The sequence below is a fragment of the Taurulus bubalis genome, assembly GCF_910589615.1.
Source record: "Taurulus bubalis genome assembly, chromosome: 12".
Taxonomy (NCBI): domain Eukaryota; kingdom Metazoa; phylum Chordata; class Actinopteri; order Perciformes; family Cottidae; genus Taurulus; species Taurulus bubalis.
Window position 1 is genome coordinate 4,861,926 of NC_136600.1, and position 20,309 is coordinate 4,882,234.

The 20,309-nt window shown below is 44.3% G+C and overlaps 1 protein-coding gene across 1 annotated transcript in view; it reads left to right on the top strand.

Moving 5' to 3' along the window:
• Nucleotides 1–6,746: 6,746 nt before the first annotated feature.
• LOC306745317 (low-density lipoprotein receptor class A domain-containing protein 4-like) overlaps nucleotides 6,747–20,309 on the top strand; it is a gene marked incomplete at both ends in the record, with an annotated part of 129,292 nt that continues 115,729 nt past the window's right edge. The window contains one exon of the mRNA XM_079228076.1: nucleotides 6,747–6,786. Within this exon, the coding sequence (XP_079084202.1) occupies nucleotides 6,747–6,786 (40 nt within the window). The remainder of the gene's footprint in view (nucleotides 6,787–20,309) is intronic.

Below are 20,309 nucleotides of genomic sequence, written 5' to 3' on the forward strand. Positions count from 1 at the left end.
CAATCAAGATTATTTATTTAAGCCATTATTACACATACATGGAATGCATACCTATTACAAGGCCTCGGACTCAGCTCCCCTGATGGTCTGCTCTGCATACAGTCTGCACACAGTCAGCACACCCCCAGAATGAGAGTGGGCCCTGTTCTCTAAGAGCAATGGATATTTATCCCATTTCTGTGAGACTTCCTCTTATCTGACTTCCATATTTGTCGCAGTCTTAGTAGCGAAAAAGGGAGCTGAGTCCGTCCGTAATTCAGACATCTAAAGGTCACAAGAGCAAGCCACACTGTCTGACACCCTCCCGAGAGCACAAAGGCGGAACCTCCCACACACGACAGGAACCAGACACCCGTCCCTGCGCCAGACCGATAACGGCCAAAAGCAAGCTTTATGTGTTATTATGCGGTTGCAAGGGCATATAAGGCCACAGCGGCCTCTATCTAACCTTTTCAGCCAAGGTCAAGAGCGACTGAGAACTCGACCAGTTGCGGTTTCTCAGCTTCGTTTAGCTTTCGAGACACATTTTTTAGTACAAGCGAGACACATTCTTTAGTATAAGTGGGACATGAAACTTTAGTCAAAGTAAGGCAGTACAACATATAAATCATTAAATTCTCTTCATTCCACAGAAGAGGAGCCTAATAACTGAAAGCTCTAGCCCCCAACCTACTTTTTAAGACTCTGGGAACCACAAGTAACCCTGCATTCAGTGAGCGTAATGCTCTCGTGGGGTAATATGGCACTATAAGGTCCTTAAGATATGATGGTGCATCACCAGTTAAGGCTTTGTAGGTAAGGAGAAGGATTTTAAATATGATTTTCGATCTTACAGAAGCCAGTGGAGAGCAGCTAGTACAGGAGTAATATGATCTCTCTTCCGTGTCCTCGTTAGTACACGAGCTGCAGCATTCTGGATCAACTGGAGAGATCCAAGGGATTTACCGGAGCAGCCTGATAATAAGGAGCTACACTAATCCAGTCTTGAAGCAACAAATGCGTGGATCAACGTTTCTGCATCGCTTTGAGCCAGGATGTGCCGGATCTTTGAGATGTTCCGTAGGTGAAAAAAGGCAGTCCTTGAGATCTGTTTCACGTGTGAGCCAAAGGACAGGCCCTGATCAAAAATAACTCAGAGATTCCTTACGGTGGTGGTGGATGCCAGAGCGATGCCATCCAGTATAACCATATCATCAGATAATTGATTTCTGAGGTGTTCTGGGCCGAGTAAAATAACTTCAGTCTTGTCCCAGTTCAGCAGCAGGAAGTTGCAGGTCATCCAGGTTTTGATGTCTTTAAGACACGCTTGAAGTTTAGCGACCTGGTGGATTTCATCTGGCTTGATCAACAGATATAGTTGAGTATCATCGGCATAGCAGTGAAAATTTATGGAGTGTTTTCTGATAATATGGCCTAAAAGAAGCATATATAAGATGAATAAAATTGGTCCAAGCACAGAACCTTGTGGAACTCCATGACGAACACCGGTGGTCATCAAGGCTTCATCGTTTACAAACTGAGATCGATCTGATAAATAGGACTTTAGTGCTACTAAAGTGTTACTTTTTTTATTCAAGGTATAGTCGGATAAGATAGACATATAACAAGTGAACTGACTAAAGAAATATCGCAGACGTCACACCCTGTGATTATTCAGCAGTGTCTGTGTTTTTTGTTTCCACAGTTGCCCTCATTGTTTAAATCCAAGGACATCAAATGGAATATCACCCATGGTCATGTCTAATCTCAGAGGCCATCCATGTGGTTTTATAGTCCAGCAGGGAGACATTTCATATTTCTCCGAACCGTTAGCGTTAGATAGAAGTGCGACCGAAGAGAGCTCCATTTTTAAGTGACTTTTTCTCCACGTGTTGCAGCAGGACTGAACCACCTCGGCGGCCCCGGTTCTTGGATTGTTATGCAATTACATTCTCAGCATGCTTGAATGTTCGGTGTAACAGATGCGACCAGCCCCAAGGTTTAATAGTCTGTTCCCCAATCCATGTTTGTCCAACTGCTACCTCTCTGATAAGCACATGTCCCTGAGTGACCCAGCACAAGAGTTTGTATCCCCATATGTTACAATCACAGATAGTTATTACACACAGAAACACACACCAACACTAATACTGCTGCGATGGGAACTCTCCTTCCCTTACTAACTCCTGGGAGATCAGAGAGGTCACGTACAGCTCCAACAGCAAGGTTATCAATTATGAAGGCTTGAGCGTCCCTTTGTTGACATTCTGTCTCTCCAGGCTGCCGTGCAGTTACTTGTATTATTGGAGTTGATTTTGTCTGGGCAGACAGCGTCACTGCAGTACATAGTGGGGATTCGCTGAAGCTGACTGTGTCACAGACTGTCTGATAGAACAACATCAGCTTGTCCCAGAATGGCCAAGAAAAATGCTTTGCTATTTGTTTGTGCACCTGTCTGACTCGTTGGACTTTTCAACGATGTTCAAGAGGATTTGAGGCGCTACCAGTGTAGTTTTTTGTGCGTGTGTGTCGGAGACCGTATGTTAGAGGTGGACACAGTCATTGTGATGTCAACCGTTGGTTTGTGGACTGATGTTTGTAAGCCTTTACTAAATGAACATCATGCTGTATTGAGGAAGACCTGAAACTAGAGATTGAGACAAACTCATGCTTACAATGTTTACTGAGGGAATAAATCAAGAGAGAAGTAAAGTAATTTATATAGACTTCTATACAACCAGAGGAGTCACCCCCTGGTGTTCAGGAGAGACAATGCAGCTTTAACACATGAAGCATATACTTCTATACAACCAGACTAGTCGCCGCCTGGGGGTTAGAGAGATGTTTTGCTGTCATAAGAAATCGCTGCATGTGTTACATGTATTTAAAACATTGGTGTCCTTTCCATAATAATGTCAGACATTTATAGTAATAATCTGAACTTGTCAGCGGCATTAAACAAATACTTTTAGTGGACGGACATTGGTGGTGAAGAGTTTGTGTTATATAGACCTTGATATAAATAATAGATAGGCTTAATTTTCCCTTTTGTATTTCATATATTAGTGCCACCACGCTGTCGTGGTGTTTTCCAGACCTTTGCGCTTTCTGCATTGTTCAGACTTTGAAGTCTTACGGCCATATAGGTCCAGTGATAAGACGGTAAACCCAGAGGTGTCCTTAAATAACCAGACACCTGAAACCAGACACCTGAAGCCTTGGGGCTCCTCGTTTACGGCTACACACAGCCTGTGATGACGACTATCCTCAGATGACCGGACAGACGGATGGACGCTCTCTGTGACAGGTTGGTTGTTATTTACAGGAACAATCCTACCTGGTAAGCCACGGAGGGTTTGTGCAGTGCAGTCGTTTTCTATTAAATATAATGGGACACAAATAATATAACATTTATACTATAATAAAATCAGATATAAAGTCTGTACTCCAGGACTCCTGAATAGAGCATATGATGTTTTAATTTCTCCACCGGAATAGAGTGATTCGGATTTAATACACAATATACAATAATGTCGTTATCAGTTGCTGGAAATATGCACACGTTGTAAAAATCCAACTTTTGAATTTCTGCTTCTGCTTTTTTCACAGCTGCGCCTTAGTTGCTCTGACAAGTAAGTTAGAAAATGCTCTGCCTTGAGATTATAAAGAGGCAAATCAAGTCTGGGACTTTTGTCCTTTTTCTTGTTGAGTTTCATGAATCAATAGTTTTTCTTTTGTAAGCTGCTCCAGTTGTGTGGCAGCTGGTTCGTATTTTATATATATATATATATATATATATATATATATATATATATATATATATATATATATATATATATATATCTCATATACCGTCCGTAAGAGTGGACGTAGTCACTGTGACGTCAGCCATTGGATTGCAGACTAAGGTATTAAAGCCTCATTTTGTCATTTTGGCCGTTGTCATTTAGGTTTTCTTGCAACCAGAAGGGCCACGTAAGGTCACGCCTCTGAAAAGAGTTCCCAGTAGTTTTTACATTGGTGTCCTGGGGGCCAGCAGGGGTCCTTGATAAGGTGTGCACATGTGTTTCTTACCTCACAGCAAGGTACTGAGAGTGGTGGCTGCTTTAATTGCAATCCCTTTGATTCCTCCTGTTGCATTAAACTGGTTACAGCGAGCAGGACTGCACTGTCATGGGACTGTGATATGATCTTTGCATCAATGTGCATCAATGTGATATGATCTTTGCATCAATGTGCATCAATGTGATATGATCTTTGCATCAATGCGTACCTGCCTGGTTATTGCGTTCATCAAGTGATCCTGCACTAACATACGAACGTCACTCTATGTATTGATAGAGCAATATTCACTCACATGTATTGTGAAAAAGGATTTATATTTTAAATATCTCCCACCCCTAAAGGCCTGAATGTATTGCAGGGCTCTCAAGTTTTTAAGACTGGTAAGAGTGACATATCCTCCTCCTCCTCCTCCTCCTCTCTCTCCCTCCACCCCCGGCCGCCATGCCGTATGCCCACAGACCAGCCCTCCTCCCCCCATATTATTATTAGCTTTATTTTCATTGGTTGCTGGATTACATTTCACCCAGATACAACAGATACGTTTTTCTGATTGGCTATTCGTGTAGGCCATTTCTTTTTTTCTATTGGCTGATGAGTGGCACCTCGCTGCAGAACTCCAGGGGATTCGGGGGAGACGTGCTTGATTGGATTTTGGGGTGAACGTTTCTTACTTCATGAAAAGTTTGAAGAATGTTGTCACCGGACCATAATGTTGACGTGGAGGTCCGTTGTTGTTTTTATTTCCCACATTGTACTTGTCCAGTACCTCTGATGTCAACGACTAGCAGAACCTGAGGATCACAAAGCTTCCTCTGGCTCTGCATCCAGACTCAGTTCATGTCGCAACTCTTTGAAGATAGATGCCCCGATAGCACCAACAATGTGCTGCATCATCAAACTTATCTCTGCACGGTTCCTCTCAATATCAAACACAGACTTTAATCTGTGATAATTCTGCTCTAACGCTGTAATCAATTAGTCAAAGGGTGGCAGCATCCACTCCTCGTGTTCCCCTCCCTCCTGTCCTCCCTGGACTTCCTTTTCTTGCATCTCAATGGCCTTTTCTTTACGTTTCTGTTCATTTTCTCTCCTCTTCTCTCCTTGACTCCCCCATAAAACCCACTTCATACACCACAGGCTTTAAAAAGACATGTTCTCCAGGAGCAGACCCATGATGAATCACTGGTGGGGCCCATAATTAGGTAGATATATCCCTCTACAGTCTGTGCCTCCGTCAGGGCACAAGCTGTCGTGTATGTCCTCGTGCGATAAGACTGGATAAGAGCGGCAGAGATAAGAGTAGCTGAGATCTGTGGAGTCTTTCCACAGCCTCAGACGAGGGAGTGTGTTTGTTTACCGTCTGTCTGCTTTTTTACACTGACAGATTCCTCCCTTCCTTCCTCCCTCCTCCCGTCCTGCGTCGTTTCTCTCCCTTTACATCTTTTTTCTTTCTCTTTTCTTTGTTGCTTTTGGTTGTTTTTCCTCTTCCAACAGGATGTTTCTCTCGTTTATTGTGCCCCCCACATTCCATCCCTCTATGTGATCTACGTCTCCCACACCCTCGTTTCATCTCGTATGTTTTCCACTACATCAAGAGAACCCTTTTACCGAAAACCTCCTCCCATCCCCTCCTCTTTTCGAGTCTATTCTTATTCCTTAGTCAACAACAAAATAACAAATCAAAAAGCGTCACTTGGCACTTTTAGAACTGTAAATAAAGTTTTAGTTGTTCCCTCAGCCTGTTTATCAGGCAGACTTCAAAAGTGGCACGCTAACATGTGGCTCTGTGAAACAGGGTCACAGCGGAACTCTGAGAAAAAAAAACACTTTCCCTTTCATGTATGAACCTAGTGGGTGAGGGAGGAACTGCAGGGGGCCGCCACCCACCTGCTGTCCCACCAAGAGTGTGTGTATGGGTGTGTGTGGATGAGCGTGTTTCTGCGCACTTTTCTCAACTTGGTCATTGAAGGCCAGCCACCAGCTCTGCCCCGTGCTTTTGTTCAGGTGTGTCTATCCGTCGTCTATCCATCTGTCCATCTCGATGTTGCTTTTTGTGTATCTCATGATTTTATTCATTGAGTTTCTCCCCCTTGTCTGTGTTTTCTCTCTCTCTCTCTCTCTCCCCCCAGCTGTGGTGCCAGTGTGAAGGAGCCCCGTGCTGAGCTCAGGACTGCAGCAGCAACGGGACATGAGAAGAGAACGAGAGGGGGGAAAAAATACCGCCACGAAAACAAGCCAGTAAAGGAGCTCTGAGAATCTGAGGAGACGGCGTGTTGATTTGAGCAGCGTCTCAGAGACAAACCTGACTAAGAGAGAGATTATCAGCCTGCAGCCAGACAGGTTGAACAAGAGAGAGAGGGTCAAAGATCCATGTTCCAGGCCATGGCTGCAGGACCACCAGATTCATCCGGCCTCTCCTAACCTGAATCAGGGTCTCTAAAGCCCCCATAGACCTGCTTTAGTGCTCCCCTTCACCACGTTGCCGTCACCAAGCAGCGCTGTGAAGTTAAACCGTCCCTCGGACCAGTTCGCCTCTCATTCCCCGCACATGGACTGTTGATGAAGAAGGATGGCAGTGAGACCGGCAGGCGCCGCCCCTTCCTCTCGGCCCCTCTCCCTCCCCCCGGCGGCCGTGGCTCGGACCGGTTGAGGTTTGTCCGTTGGCATCCATCGCAGCATCGGCAGCAGCTTGGCAGAGCAGCATGCAGGAAACTGACTTACCGGCCACCAATGCCTTCGAAGGTAAACACAGATAACACCGTGTGTGTTTATATCCTTGTGTGTGTCCTGGTTGCCACATTACATTGCATCATCAACCTCAAAGTCTTAATACTGACATCAAACCCCCACAGGGGTCATCAACCACATTTGTCCAAGGGCCCGGCCGTTTTGTCAGCAGACCCTGTGGGGTCAAACCAGAAACATTTCATTCAGCCCAAACTACCCTTTGCTTAGTCCCGCCCCCTTGAATGCAGAAGTGCCAATCATAGCTTAGCTCACAGCAGAGCCCAGACAGCTTTGACCAGGCTCCGACAACTATCCGCCTTAAATCCTGATCTTTGCTGCTTACTCTTCCTGCAGCATTAGCAGACTTGCTTTATTGAAGAATGGCTGCTCATAAATCTCCGCTAACTTTCGGATATAAACTAATTTTCCAATAAATTCTTCACAATAAACGTCTCTCTTTTTTATTTTTTTTATTTAAAAGCTTTCATTCTGAAACAGCAAAATCAGGAAATGTTGTGTTTTCATCAGCGGTATTCCCAGGCCGGCGTCGCCTGCTGGCCTTCATGCAGCGCAGCAGTGTTGCTTGCACTGGGAGAATGCACTGGGACAATGCACTGGGAGAATGCACTGGGACAATGCACTGGGACAATGCACTGTGCATGCAGAGGTCCGCTCCAGAACACAGACTCGCCTCGTTTGGTCACAGCTATAATTAAGTCCTGCAACTCCATGGAAACGGCACAATCATGGCTAGAAGTAGAGAGAACTCTCTGGGACAATGCAGTATAACACAGTTGCAATACCATAAAACTGTTGTTATTTTTTATTTTCAACAAAAGCTGAATTTCTTTGATAATTAAAAAAAGTTTAATTTAATGTTACCGACTGGATCTGGTTAGTAGTAACAATTTATATGCAGAATGAAGTGTTTTTGATCAAATATCCTAATTTCAAGCTATGATTTGGTTGCTTCTCCTGATGAAAGCCTTCGTCACACACGAGGTGTACGAGGGGCTTCGGAAATCTGAAAATCTAACGATAATGTCAATTAAAAAAATTGCCGAATGTATGTGGTACAGAAGGTAAACAACGTTTTCTTTTCTTGAATGTCACACAAACAACCTCTAACTGTTGCTGATTCATATTTACACGCTGCTACGTGCAGGCATGCTTACCTGAGTCGACATGTACGAGGGGTCAGACAGGTACGAGGGGTCAGACAGGTACGAGGGGTCAGACAGGTCACCGGTGTGAGGGGTCAGACAGGTACGAGGGGTCAGACAGGTCACCGGTGTGAGGGGTCAGACAGGTACGAGGGGTCAGACATGTACCACTGTGAGACTCCATAAACTTGAGCCTATCGATTTCACTCATTTGTTATGTTTGTTTATGTTATGTCAGGGATGGCTCTGATGTGTTGAAAACGCAAAATAAAAAGTTAAAAAAAAAGAAAAAAGAATCCCTCATGCTAATTATGATTGTTGTAACTGTGGTCGGACACAGGAACAAAGACAGCTTTCCCTCTGGGGCGAGCTTCCCTTATATCGGCTGAACCGCTACTCAAAGCAAAGACCCAACAGCACCAGGTCGTGGCGGCTGAGGACCACTGGCCTCATTCAGAGGGTGAAACCTGAGCACCTTCAGACAAATCGTGGGGATTGAACGAGAGACTCGGTCCACGTGAACCCATCTAACTTTAGTCCAACCACAAGCGCGTCTTTGACAGATGTATGCAGGTTCATGTCGGGTCGAGACAGATCGTTGGGCCCTGTTTACTATTCATGGACACATCACCAATGCTGCGTTCACATCAAACACGTTGCGAATATTCGCAACGTGTTTGGTGTGAACGCAGCATATATAACCATTCTTCTACTTTATATTCGTTGTGTAAATTCCACATACGTCGGAACATCAAACTCCATGGTGTCTGGGTTCATAATATTATCCGTAGTCCCACAACGGCGTCTGGATGTTGCTACCAGCGCTACTTCAGGTGTTATTCGCGCCTCGTCATTCGCGTCGTTCGCTCCGGCCGGCAGAGATTCGCGTCATTCGTGTCTGTGCATTGACTTTGCATGTAATCTACTCGCGCGTCAAATTCGCAACGCGTTTGGTGTGAACGCAGCATGAGTGGAGTCGCATGGATACGTACCACCGGGTTGAAAGTAAACACAGAGCATCACAGCCCAGAGAGCAGATCTCAGTGCAGTTGGGGAGGAGCTGCCTGCACAGCGAGGGCCAACAAACATCCTCTTCAGACAGACCTATGCTGATCACTCGCCGCTGATCCCTCAAAGCGACTTGACTTGCGTGGACGACCACGGAACCGCCATTCTGAGGAAGGTGGCGTCTGTCTCCGATACAGGTGTGTGTGTGTGTGTGTGTGTGGGGGGGGCGCGAGCTGCGTGGCTAAGAATTTGATGAATGCACTTCACACACTTTATTTGATGTCATATTACATATATCTTTACATATACATGAAATGTGCTCTCTGCATTTAACCCATCCATAGCAATTTAGGAGCAGTGAGATGCGCTCGGAGAGCAACTGGGGGTTCAACCGGCCACCTTGTGGTTGCAGGACGACACTCATACCCATGAGCTACAGCCGCCCCACACAGGCAGGACGTTGTTTGTCAAGAGGCTAGAGGAGATTTTGTGAATGCTTGTCGCGTCACCCTGAGAAGTACGACTCTGAGGAGCGAGTGCATCGTCACTGTTGAGATTCCAGAGGCACGAAGGCAACAAAACACGCTCAAATGTGTCTCGCTGGGTTTTTATTCTGTCATGATTTCCTTTCATTAGTCTGAAATACAGAGCTCCTCGACTAATGTAACCACTATATATATATATATATATATATATATATATATATATATATATATATATATATATATATATATATATATATATGTATGTATGTATGTATACCAGTTTATAACGTTCAGAGGAAACGTCACACAGCAAAGGCTGTGTATGGAATGCTTGTAACCACTAACAATGCTCTGCAGTGAGACAGTAGAATATGCTTCTATGACTAGATTGCAAGCGGAGTGACGAGGAGCAGGAGCAGGAGCAGCTGAGAGGGAATAAAAGAGTCAAAACCATGGGGAGCTTGTCCTGAAAGGTTCTTCCAAAAAAAAAAGTTTGAAAGTTTAGTTTGGACAAAAGATGAAGACCGTTGGACGCCTCTCTGCTGCGCGTCCTCAAACGAACCGTCGTATGGGATCTCACGTACAAGTTACTCCTCCTTTTTCGTAAGATGTTTTTACTACGAAAGTCCAGCAACACGGCTGGAAACAAATGACTCTACTTCTCTTGATTTATCCCCTCAGTAAACATTGTAAACATGAGTTGATGTCTCAATCTCTAGTTTCAAGTCTTCTTCAATACAGCATGATGGACCGCAGTTAAAATATGGTCACTTTTGTTCACTGGCAGAAAAAAAAAAAGCCTGTGGTGCAAACGGCTTTGACCAGAAATGTCCTGGTGGAAAGCAATAACCATGGAGGACAATTTGATTAAATCTGGGTTCGTGGAATCACAGGTGTTTGATATGGAATGGATGTTATTATAAAAAGGTGCATTTGGTGTACGACTGCAAAGAAGTTTTACTTTCCTTATCAATTCTTCTGTTGGTGGCTTTTAAATTAAAATGCCCAAAACTAAATTGTTCGAAATTGCGCTTTAAATGACACAAAGGGCCCAAAGTTACCTCAGTAAATTGATATGTTTTTTCCGACTAAACCGTTCAAATTCAAGAGATATTAAATTTAAAAAGAGGAATACAGCAAATAGCCACATTTAAGATGTAATTCAGTTTATTTTGTATAGCCCAGAGATGAAAACATTCCGTTTATTTTTGTATCATTTCGATTCTGTGCTCTTACTACTCCACATCCCTGAGAATACAGCATATTTTCACATGCTGACAAACTGAAGCAGCTGCTTCAATAACCGTTGTGTGGGGTTCGGGTCTGTGGGACCCGTTTTCAGTTTTTATCAAAAGAAAAATTATACGATTAATTATTCTCATACTCAGAGAAAATGACCTTGTGAAGAACATAAATCAGAACACATTTTCAATGACCACACACTGTACACGCCCCCTACACATGTATATTACATACAGCATGTTCTAATAAGAGTGTGGAGATTTGTGTGTGCGTGCGTGCGTGCGTTGTTTTTATGCCCCTACCTGCCCCTAAGACAGTCTGTCTTGTTGAACCAGTCTTTATTTGCTCATCCTCCATCCCAGCTGCAGATTGGGGGCGGGACCCAATAACATAGCTCTGCCCGTGTGGTTCCTTATCACAACTGATCAAGGTGGCCAAAAGATTCTCTACTCATAGGGCCCTGCAATTGATTTTGGAAGAGAGAGAAAAGCTTTTGATGATGACGAAGAGGTTTCAGAATGTGAGGATCACATTTATGAAAATGCAGAGTCTGACAGTGACTTTGAAAAAGAGGATCAGATTGAGCATCAGCTAGTTCCACGATGAAGACGAGCACCAGGACCAGCCGTCAGCAGCTAGTGAAGGAATATGGATGATCTGATCTTAGGGTTCTATGCTCTGACCTCAAGGTTCTTTCCTCTGACCTCAAGGTTCTACACACAAGGTCCCTATCTGTTGCTGTTATAACCTGCTGTTCTTATTAGTGTGGTCAATGACTGCAGATATGGAGAAATCTCTTCAGAGCCTCCTCTCTGTTCTCAAAGCACACGTGTTACATAATTCATCAGCTGTGTGTGTGTGTGTGTGTGTGTGTGTGTTTTACCTGACATGAACCCTGCACAGTAAACAAACCTGCGCTAACGGCTATCGACCACCAGCATGTTGGCACGTTTGTCTGCTACCACTCGATGACCTCATTCCCCTCTTCAGCCTCACAGACTGACACACACACACACACACACACACACACACACACACACGTCTGGCCTTCCTCTCAGTCCTGTCGGGCCTGTTTGTCTGTCAGTGTGTTTTAATCCACACTGATTTCCACGGCGAGCTTGTCATTGTGTTCTCAGAGTCCAACCGCTCAGACCAAGGCCATGTTGGCAACAGGAAAAAACCTTTTACTCCCATCACGTCTCTTTCCTCTTAAAGTTGCAATGCTCACACCGCCTCATGAGCAGCGCGGCTTCATAGACTTCATAGACTAAGTCGACTTCGTAGACTAAGAAGTGGAAGTCATGGTGACGGGACCCGTTGGTTTGTGGACTGATGTTTTGAAGCCGTCGCCACCTTGAATGCAGCTTTAACACATGAAGCATAGACTTCTATACAACCAGAGGAGTCGCCCCCTGGTGGTCAGGAGAGAGAATGCAGCTTTAACACATGAAGCATAGACTTCTATACAACCAGAGGAGTCGCCCCCTGGTGGTCAGGAGAGAGAATGCAGCTTTAACACATGAAGCATAGACTTCTATACAACCAGAGGAGTCACCCCTTGGTGGTCAGGAGAGAGAATGCAGCTTTAAGACACTTATGTACCGGCTTCCCTCAGCAGAAGCGGAGGTTGCCGTTTACTGCGAGTGATTATATAAATATTTAATTATTCGTTCATGATACTCCTCGACGAAAAGAAGGAACGATGCTGACGGCCAAAATTGCCGTACTCAAGGCTTCAAAACGGCAGTCCATAAACCAATGGGTGACGTCACATCGACTGCTTCCACATCTTTGTTCTGATACTTTGGAAAGTATGCTAGCCAAGGCAATAGCTCTGTCATTTTCTATACTGGATATTTTACTGGTTTTAAATTTGACTACTGGCCCTAACAGACTGAGTCAAGTAGTGAGCTATGCTCTGGATGGCATGCTTCAGATGTTCTGCTGTCATTTGATCAAGCCCACATGTTTTGTTCACTGCCAATTTATCAATAGCATACAACACTTTGTCGGGTCGATTAACCACAACATAATTTTTTTGAAAAATTACCGACATTAACTTCATCACTCTTAACATAGGTAAAAACGTCCGCATAAGGTTTTCTCCACAGTTCAGCAGAGCCAGTAGTCCCATCGATACTGCAAGGGGCGTCTCGCTGGTATTAACAACCTTAAGTCCATTCAGAACTCGCATTATTCTCCTTCATGGCGTGCTCATTTTATTAAATGAAGCACACAGCATATTTCAACGTAGCATTTGCGTTTGTTCTTTGCCCTTTTTCTGCAGAATGATTTACTGCCGTTGTTTAAACATAGCACCATGTTATCATCCATTAAATCACCGCTGTGGTTGTGGTTCTTACGGTCTTAAGTGGTATATTAAAATCACTTTTAGTCCCTCTTATCAGTTATTTAATTGTAATGCCAAAAGTCATCTTCTGTATGCTTTGACCAGTCTAATTTCCCACTTTGTTCGTGCTGATCATAACTGATCAACACAGGTAGACATTTAATATCACAAGGGCAGATATGTGAATATTATGCAGTTTGATGCAGCAGAATGGAAGATTAGACGTGGACAGACAGAGGTGCACACTCACTCACAGACGGACACTCGGCCGTACGTGACCAATCGTGTGATCCTTCGGGTGAGATAATTACAAAAACGTTCTCATCATGTCCAATCTTAATTGCTTTACGCCAGTCCACCTCCAGCCTAATCACACTGATCAGTGGATCATATTTCTTATGCCAAAGAGTTGCAAATCACAATGTTATCCACGATGCAGGAGATGATCCCAAAGTCAGGCCCACACACGTTGCAGTGACTGTGTTTTTACATCCACCGGCACAGCAGCCACTCGGAAACGCTGCGCAAACGTCCCTCCTGGCCAAAGCTGCGTCTCATACTGTTTGCCTACCTCATTGCACTCGCTGGTTATTTTGAAGGAGCCGAACCAACTGTGAGTCGTGTCCATCTTTGGACGAGCTACATTTTGGCGGGTAAATAGCTCTGAGTCAGTCAGTCGAGGATTGTTTTGGAAACACACTCACTAGCTTAGTTGATGTAACTTTGTGTTTCAAGTGAGATGTTTTGCAAGGCATTGCACTGGAGACATTGCTGCATCGCTATTCACTATTCAAGGCTCCGGGGACCTGCGGTGCAGAAGTTATACCTTTTGCATCCGCGAGTACGCTTTGGGCCAGGAGGGCCCTTGTGATGCACATTTTGTGTCATCTGAGGGTGTGTATGGACCGTCACGTACTGACAATCTGTTGTGACTGTGCGGACGTGTTCAGGCTTGTCCGGACTCGTCCGTGCAGCCACTTCACTACAAGTTGTAGCGCGGCGATCTTCTGTATGTAGAATGCATCCTCCAAGCCGAGTGTATAGATATGACTACTACATCATGTCCGTGACGTGTGAGGCAGTCCATGTATGTGTCTATTTGGGAGTATAAACCAAGGCTTTCCACTCCCCTCAACTCAGGACCTCCTCCCTGACCCGGGGCATGGGTTCACCCCCTCCGCCCAAACCAGGTTACTCAAAAATAACCTTGTAACCTCACGCGTTGATTTATATCCGCTCTTATCGCAGGGAGATCCTAACGTAGCCTGTTTTATGGGAGAAATGTCAGCAAGAAACATCAAGGCTGAGGGATGGTAAGTAGTTTCAAACAACTCTCAATGTTATATGCGATTTGTTGTTGCCCTTTGTGTGCTACGAAGCACTGAGTGAAGCTCAAGAATTCGGAAAGGACTTTCTCGGAACTCTTGGTCCACTGCGACCCAAAGAGGATCACAGCCGGTAAAATAATGTCGTACTAACCGACAGCCGTGGCTCTTTTAGTTGAACTCCAGATTTACTTCGAGCCGCTCCACCAGCTGCCTCCCTCAGTCTTTCTCACAGAACAATAACTATAATATGTCAAGCGCTCTGATGGAAACAACGTACTGTCTACAAATGAGATGAGATCTTTTAGTCAAGTGGCGTCTGCTCTGGGTTGGATTTTGTAGGAAATCTGCTTGATGGCAGTGTATAAAATGTGATACTTTGTTAAAGCCCAAAACACAAATAATTATGTCCAGCCATCTGTTTTCTTTAGAAAAGAGGAAGACGAGTAGCAATGTCCTTTCAGCTGGAACACACACAAAAATCTAACCGATGTCATCTTTTCTTCACCTACATTTTCTAACACCCCCTGGAGGCAGTCGATGAACAGAGAGACAATACTGCAGAGTCAGTCTGCCTCCCTCTTTCTCATCTCCTCTTCCCTTTCGGCATCTGACACATTTTCTCACTCTGCTTCTCCCTAGGTGGTCACCTTTTTCTGTCCATCTCCATTTATCTCACTCCGTCTGTCAGCCCGTCCTCCTCCCTGCTCTGCTCCGGCTCGCACTGTGGTCTCCCACCACAGTCAATCCTTATTGAGCTGCACTAATGTGGAGCCCTCGCCATCCATAAAGTGATTGACAGCTCAGGGTTATTAGATGAGGACCTCCTGCCCTCTGCCTGCCTGCTGCCTGGGGCGGAGGCCTCAGCGCACTGGATATCGGCCCGTCTACCTCTTTACATGTCTATGCACTAGTGGAATGATACACTTAATTCTTTACGAGCCTAATAAGTCCCTGTCGAGCTTTGTAGTTAAGGACAAACGTAGCTGTGTCACCGTCTGGTCTGACCAGGCCATGATGGAATGAACGTTTGGAATTCAACGATCTCGATATTTTTACTCATTTAATTTCAGTGCTTGGACGATCTGGAGAAGAGATTTGCTCAGTTCCAATTGTTCATATCAGAATTGTGTCTTTATTGGACAGAGGTATTGAGACATAGACTCATGTTTACTGAGGGAATAAACCAGAGGAGTCACCCCCTGGTGGTCAGGAGAGAGAATGCATCTTAAACAACTGAATCATTTACTTCTATACAACCAGAGGAGTCACCCCCTGGTAATCAGGAGAGAGAATGCATCTTTAACAACTGAATCATTTACTTCTATACAACCAGAGGAGTCACCCCTTTGTGGTCAGGAGAGAGAATGCAGCATTATACTTTACACCCAGTGTTTAAACTAAGAAGTACACTGTACATGCAGCGCAATTCATTCGATTTTGCATGTTGTTGCCGGATGACGCTGAATAGCCCAACCTGACTCAGGCTCCCCTCTGCACTGCTCTTCATAACAGAAGTCAAAAAGTTGAAACTGACTTCAGACTCTATACTTGAAATATACATAAAATCAGTGGAAACGAACATTTACATTTCCGTTGTCTAATGGTTTCGGAATGTGACGGTCGAGACGCATTTGTAGCAGAGCTGCTGGTCTGTGTGTGTGTGTGTGTGTGTGTAGCATGTGTGCATATAGTGTACCCACATTTGTCTGATATAATTGCAAGATGTATGACAAGATAATTGCACAGTGCGCTGGTGTCTTTGAATGTGGAAGTGTGAGTGAAAGCGAGTGTGTGTGTACATGTGTGCAGGCTAACACGTGTGTGTGTTATTATGTCCGGCCAATATAATAACAGGAATTACGACACAATGTGCATGCATGTCTGTGAATGTGTGTGCTCATATGTGCATTCATATTTATTCATTATCATTCCAAGGCTCCAGACAAACTGTGTGTGTGTGTGTGTGTGTGTGTGTGTGTGTGTGTGTGTGTGTGTGTGTGTGTGTGTGTGTGTGTATGGCAGACGCACACTAAATTAGAAAGACAGTGAGTCATCCTCCCCGCCTAATTTCTCCCTCTGTGTGTTTGTGTATGAAAATGTGCATGCCGTAATTTTTCAGGTTCATGAAGCAAAAGTGTGTATGTTATGCACTCTTGACTGAGCCGTGTGTGTGTGTGTGTGTGTGTGTGTGTGTGTGTGTGTGTGTGTGTGTGTTACCTTGTCTCTCTGTGCATGGCTGCCTGCTGTCTGATTTTGTCTCCTCTATTTACTCCCCATCCAGCTTATTTACTAGTCAGTCAGACATCCATCCAGCCCACGTTTACACTGACCTAAATGGGCACATCATCTCTGTTGTGTGTGTGTGTGTGTGTGTGTGTGTGTGTGTGTGTGTGTGTGTGTGTGTGTGTGTGTGTGTGTGAACCTCCAGTATCTGTTTGTTCAATTATTCAGGTTTTTTCAACCAATGTTGTAATCCATAGACTTTATATAAGACGTGGACGTGATCATTAGTTTGTGGACTGATGTTTTGAAGCCTTGAGTTCGGCAATTTCGCCATCATCTTGGATGACGGCGGTCGCCATGTTGTTTTTCTCTGTAGCCAATGAACAGAAGTGACCATGTTTGGACTGTGGAGGAGTGACGTAGAGATGCCGTATACAGCTCTGGTAGCAACCTGTCAATCACTCTGTAGCCCCGCCCTAAAGCGTCCCCTGCTTTAGGGTCTGTTTGACTCTAAATGACCATCATTTACTAAATGAACATCATCCTGTATTGAAGAAGACTTGAAACTAGAGATTGAGACATAAACTCATGTTTACAATGTTCACTGATGGAATACATCAAGAGAGAAGTAGAGTCATTTATATAGACTTCTATACAACCAGAGGAGTCACCCCTGGTGGTCAGGAGAGAGAATGCAAGCGCAAAGACCTTTTGTAAAGATAGTTCTCAAGCCACGGGTGGAGATACTCAGATGGGAGGTCTTTTCTAATGAGCCTGCATGTGACAAAGGGGAGACAATCTGATTGGCTGGATGAATCACATATTTTCTAATACAGGCAGCCCACAAAATGCGGATTGGATTGTTTTAGCCTGACAGTTTGTGTGTCACTCCGGATAACAAAATCAACAAACACTGAAGAAGTGACTTGACATATCCTCCTTCAATGCGTCGCACGGACGATTGAACAAACAGGAAGTTGACTGAGAACCGGCAGTGATTTACAACCATTTCTGAACACAAACCCTCCGTCTCCGCGCTGCAAGGGCACAACTTTGTATCTATTTGCATGCTCATTTAACCAGCCCTTGATTTTATTGAGCTGAACAGGCAGCCGGGGGCCAGACAGCCTATCTGCTCTGATTCAGTGGTTGATACGATGGCTGAGGTTACTGAGTTTAAGGCGGTATTTTGGCTCAGATCTGGGCTGCCCGCCTGCTGAGCTCCTTCGCTAGGTTGGCTAGGTAGCGCGTGGGCGTGCCAGCATGTGTGCGCACCGGCATTTCTGTGTGTGTGTGTGTGTGTGTGTGTGTGTGTGTGTGTGCGTGTGTATGCGCGCATGCGTGGGCAGAGCGTTACAGCTGACAGTGAGCAGGCAACCTGAGGACATGAATATTAACCCTGGTGCTCTGCAGCAAAAAAAAACACACAGCCAACATTTTTCAAAGTTTATTTTTCTCATCATGAGCGGGAGCGCCGATAAGTCTGTTATGGAGGAGAGTGCACGGAGGAAATGGGAGGAGGGCGAGGGCAGGCTGCTCCGTTATTGCTGTCAGGTGATTTCATCACGATAAAGATATCATCCATCTTGTATCTAAATGGATGTAGATCTATGTAAGCCCTATTATGTATTAGCTCAAGGCTTCACAGAGTGCAGAGTGAGGCCATAAACTCAGCAGAGCCGTGGGTTTAACTCTCCCGTCAAGGATGTTCAACCTGTTCTCACCTAATCACATCTGCTGCATGTTAGAATGAGGAATTAGTGACTGGATTATATATATATATATATATAATAAATAAAATGTGATGAATGTCCTTCATATGTGAGACGGAAAGAACAAAAACAAATGTGGGTTCAGCCTTGGAGGAAAAGAGCAGACAAGGAATTTGATTTGGTCCACTGCAAAAACAACAGATTTGAACGCGATTCTTGTCATCTTTTGGAAAATAAGAAACGTAATCACGGCATGACGGTGAAGTGAACATGAAGTTGTTAGAATGTATTTCTGAGCAAAGGCAGATTGCACCTGCATGCTGGTTCGGCTGCTCTTATGGAGACGTAAAGAGCGGACTCTTTACGTCTCCATACTGGAAGTCATTCCAGGGCTCTGCGTGAAGAAGGTATGAAGTACAGATCCAATCCCATGTTTATTGAATAAGCTGTCTGTCCAGGCGGCAACCTCTTCTCTCTACTGACCACCAGGGGGCGACTCCTCACGGTCACTTCCGTTGATTCGTGATGGCGACGGCAAAATCCCGGCAAAACGTGTGACGTCACCATGACTACGTCCACTTCTTGTACACTCTGGTCTGTGGGTCTGCCTCACCGTCAGCATCATTTTATTACTAAGGAAACACCAGGCTTGACTCAAATCTTGTTTTACTTTCCTAACTTTGTCCAGCAAAGTGTAACAAAATAAATAATAGATATAAATAAATTAGTGCCGGGCAAAGTTGGAAAATTGTAATCGATTAATCACATGAATTTTCTGTGATTAACAGCGATTAATCGTATTACGAGCAACATTCAATATTGAATGAAAAACTAGTGTATTGCAGAACAATATAACAGGCACTCTGGAGCAACAGCACGTTAACAACATTATATAAATCTGTTTAATTTTTTTTTTATGAACAGGTACCAGAAGAAACATTTGTCTTTTATCAGGGAACAACATAACCAGTCAGTTCAGTAGTAAGGTCCCTGTTAGAGTGAGGTAAAGTGGTCTAGCGCAAGAAAAAGTACAGAGCTGGAATTTACTGTGCAGGGCTTTTTAGTCTGATTCTTTAGTCTGTAAAGCCTACTCCTTCTTTTGTCCATGTTCAAGTTGTTGCTGTTCTCATTCAGCAGCTCTTGCTGCATTGTTTTTGAAGGCCCACACTGTTCTGCAGAGACACAGACAGAGACACAGACAGAGCGCTGGAGAGAGAGCGCTCACAGGGGACGCGTTCGACCTGCAGAAGTCTCGCAGCAGCATCATATTTCTATATTACACTATCCGTGCTAAGTGTGCTGACTTTATTGGAAAGGTTCCACTGCTGCAACATGAATAACATGTTCCACGCACGTTTCTGCAAGATGTCTGTCTTCTGTTTTCAAAGCGTGAATGCAGCACCCAGTTCATCAATATAATGAACTGTGTTACAGGATGTCCAGTAGTCTCGGTGAGAGCAACAGCTGGTGCTCGTTGTAACGCCGTCACTTGTGTAGTGCGCTCAGTTTCATACAACTTGAGTGTTCTCCTGACGATGGAGCATCTGGAGGCTCATACGTCATCCGTTGGATTCTAAGGACGCTGGTTGCTGCATCAATGCTGTGTAAAGTCTTTAAGGTACTCCGGTTGCAGTGGTTACAAATAACTTTGCTTTGCAATTTAAAATGAAAATGAAAATGTCCATTTAAAAGTGCAGTACCTGTGTGCTGCAGGGTTAAGCCCCTCCCAATGCTAAAGAAAACATGCAGTTAACGCATGATAAAATCATTGTTGGTATTAATGGGTTGGTTCGTTATAACACATTTATAACGCGTTAACGTGCCCAGCCCTAAAATAAATAAATAATACAACTATACACAACTTGTCAAATTAATCAAAATGAATAGGATTCAAGTGTAAGCCTTTTAATGCAGCAACACATTGCTCATAACTTGTACAAGAATTTAAATTCTATTATGTATACATATATATATGTATGTATATATATGTATATGTGTGTATATATGTATATATATATATATATATA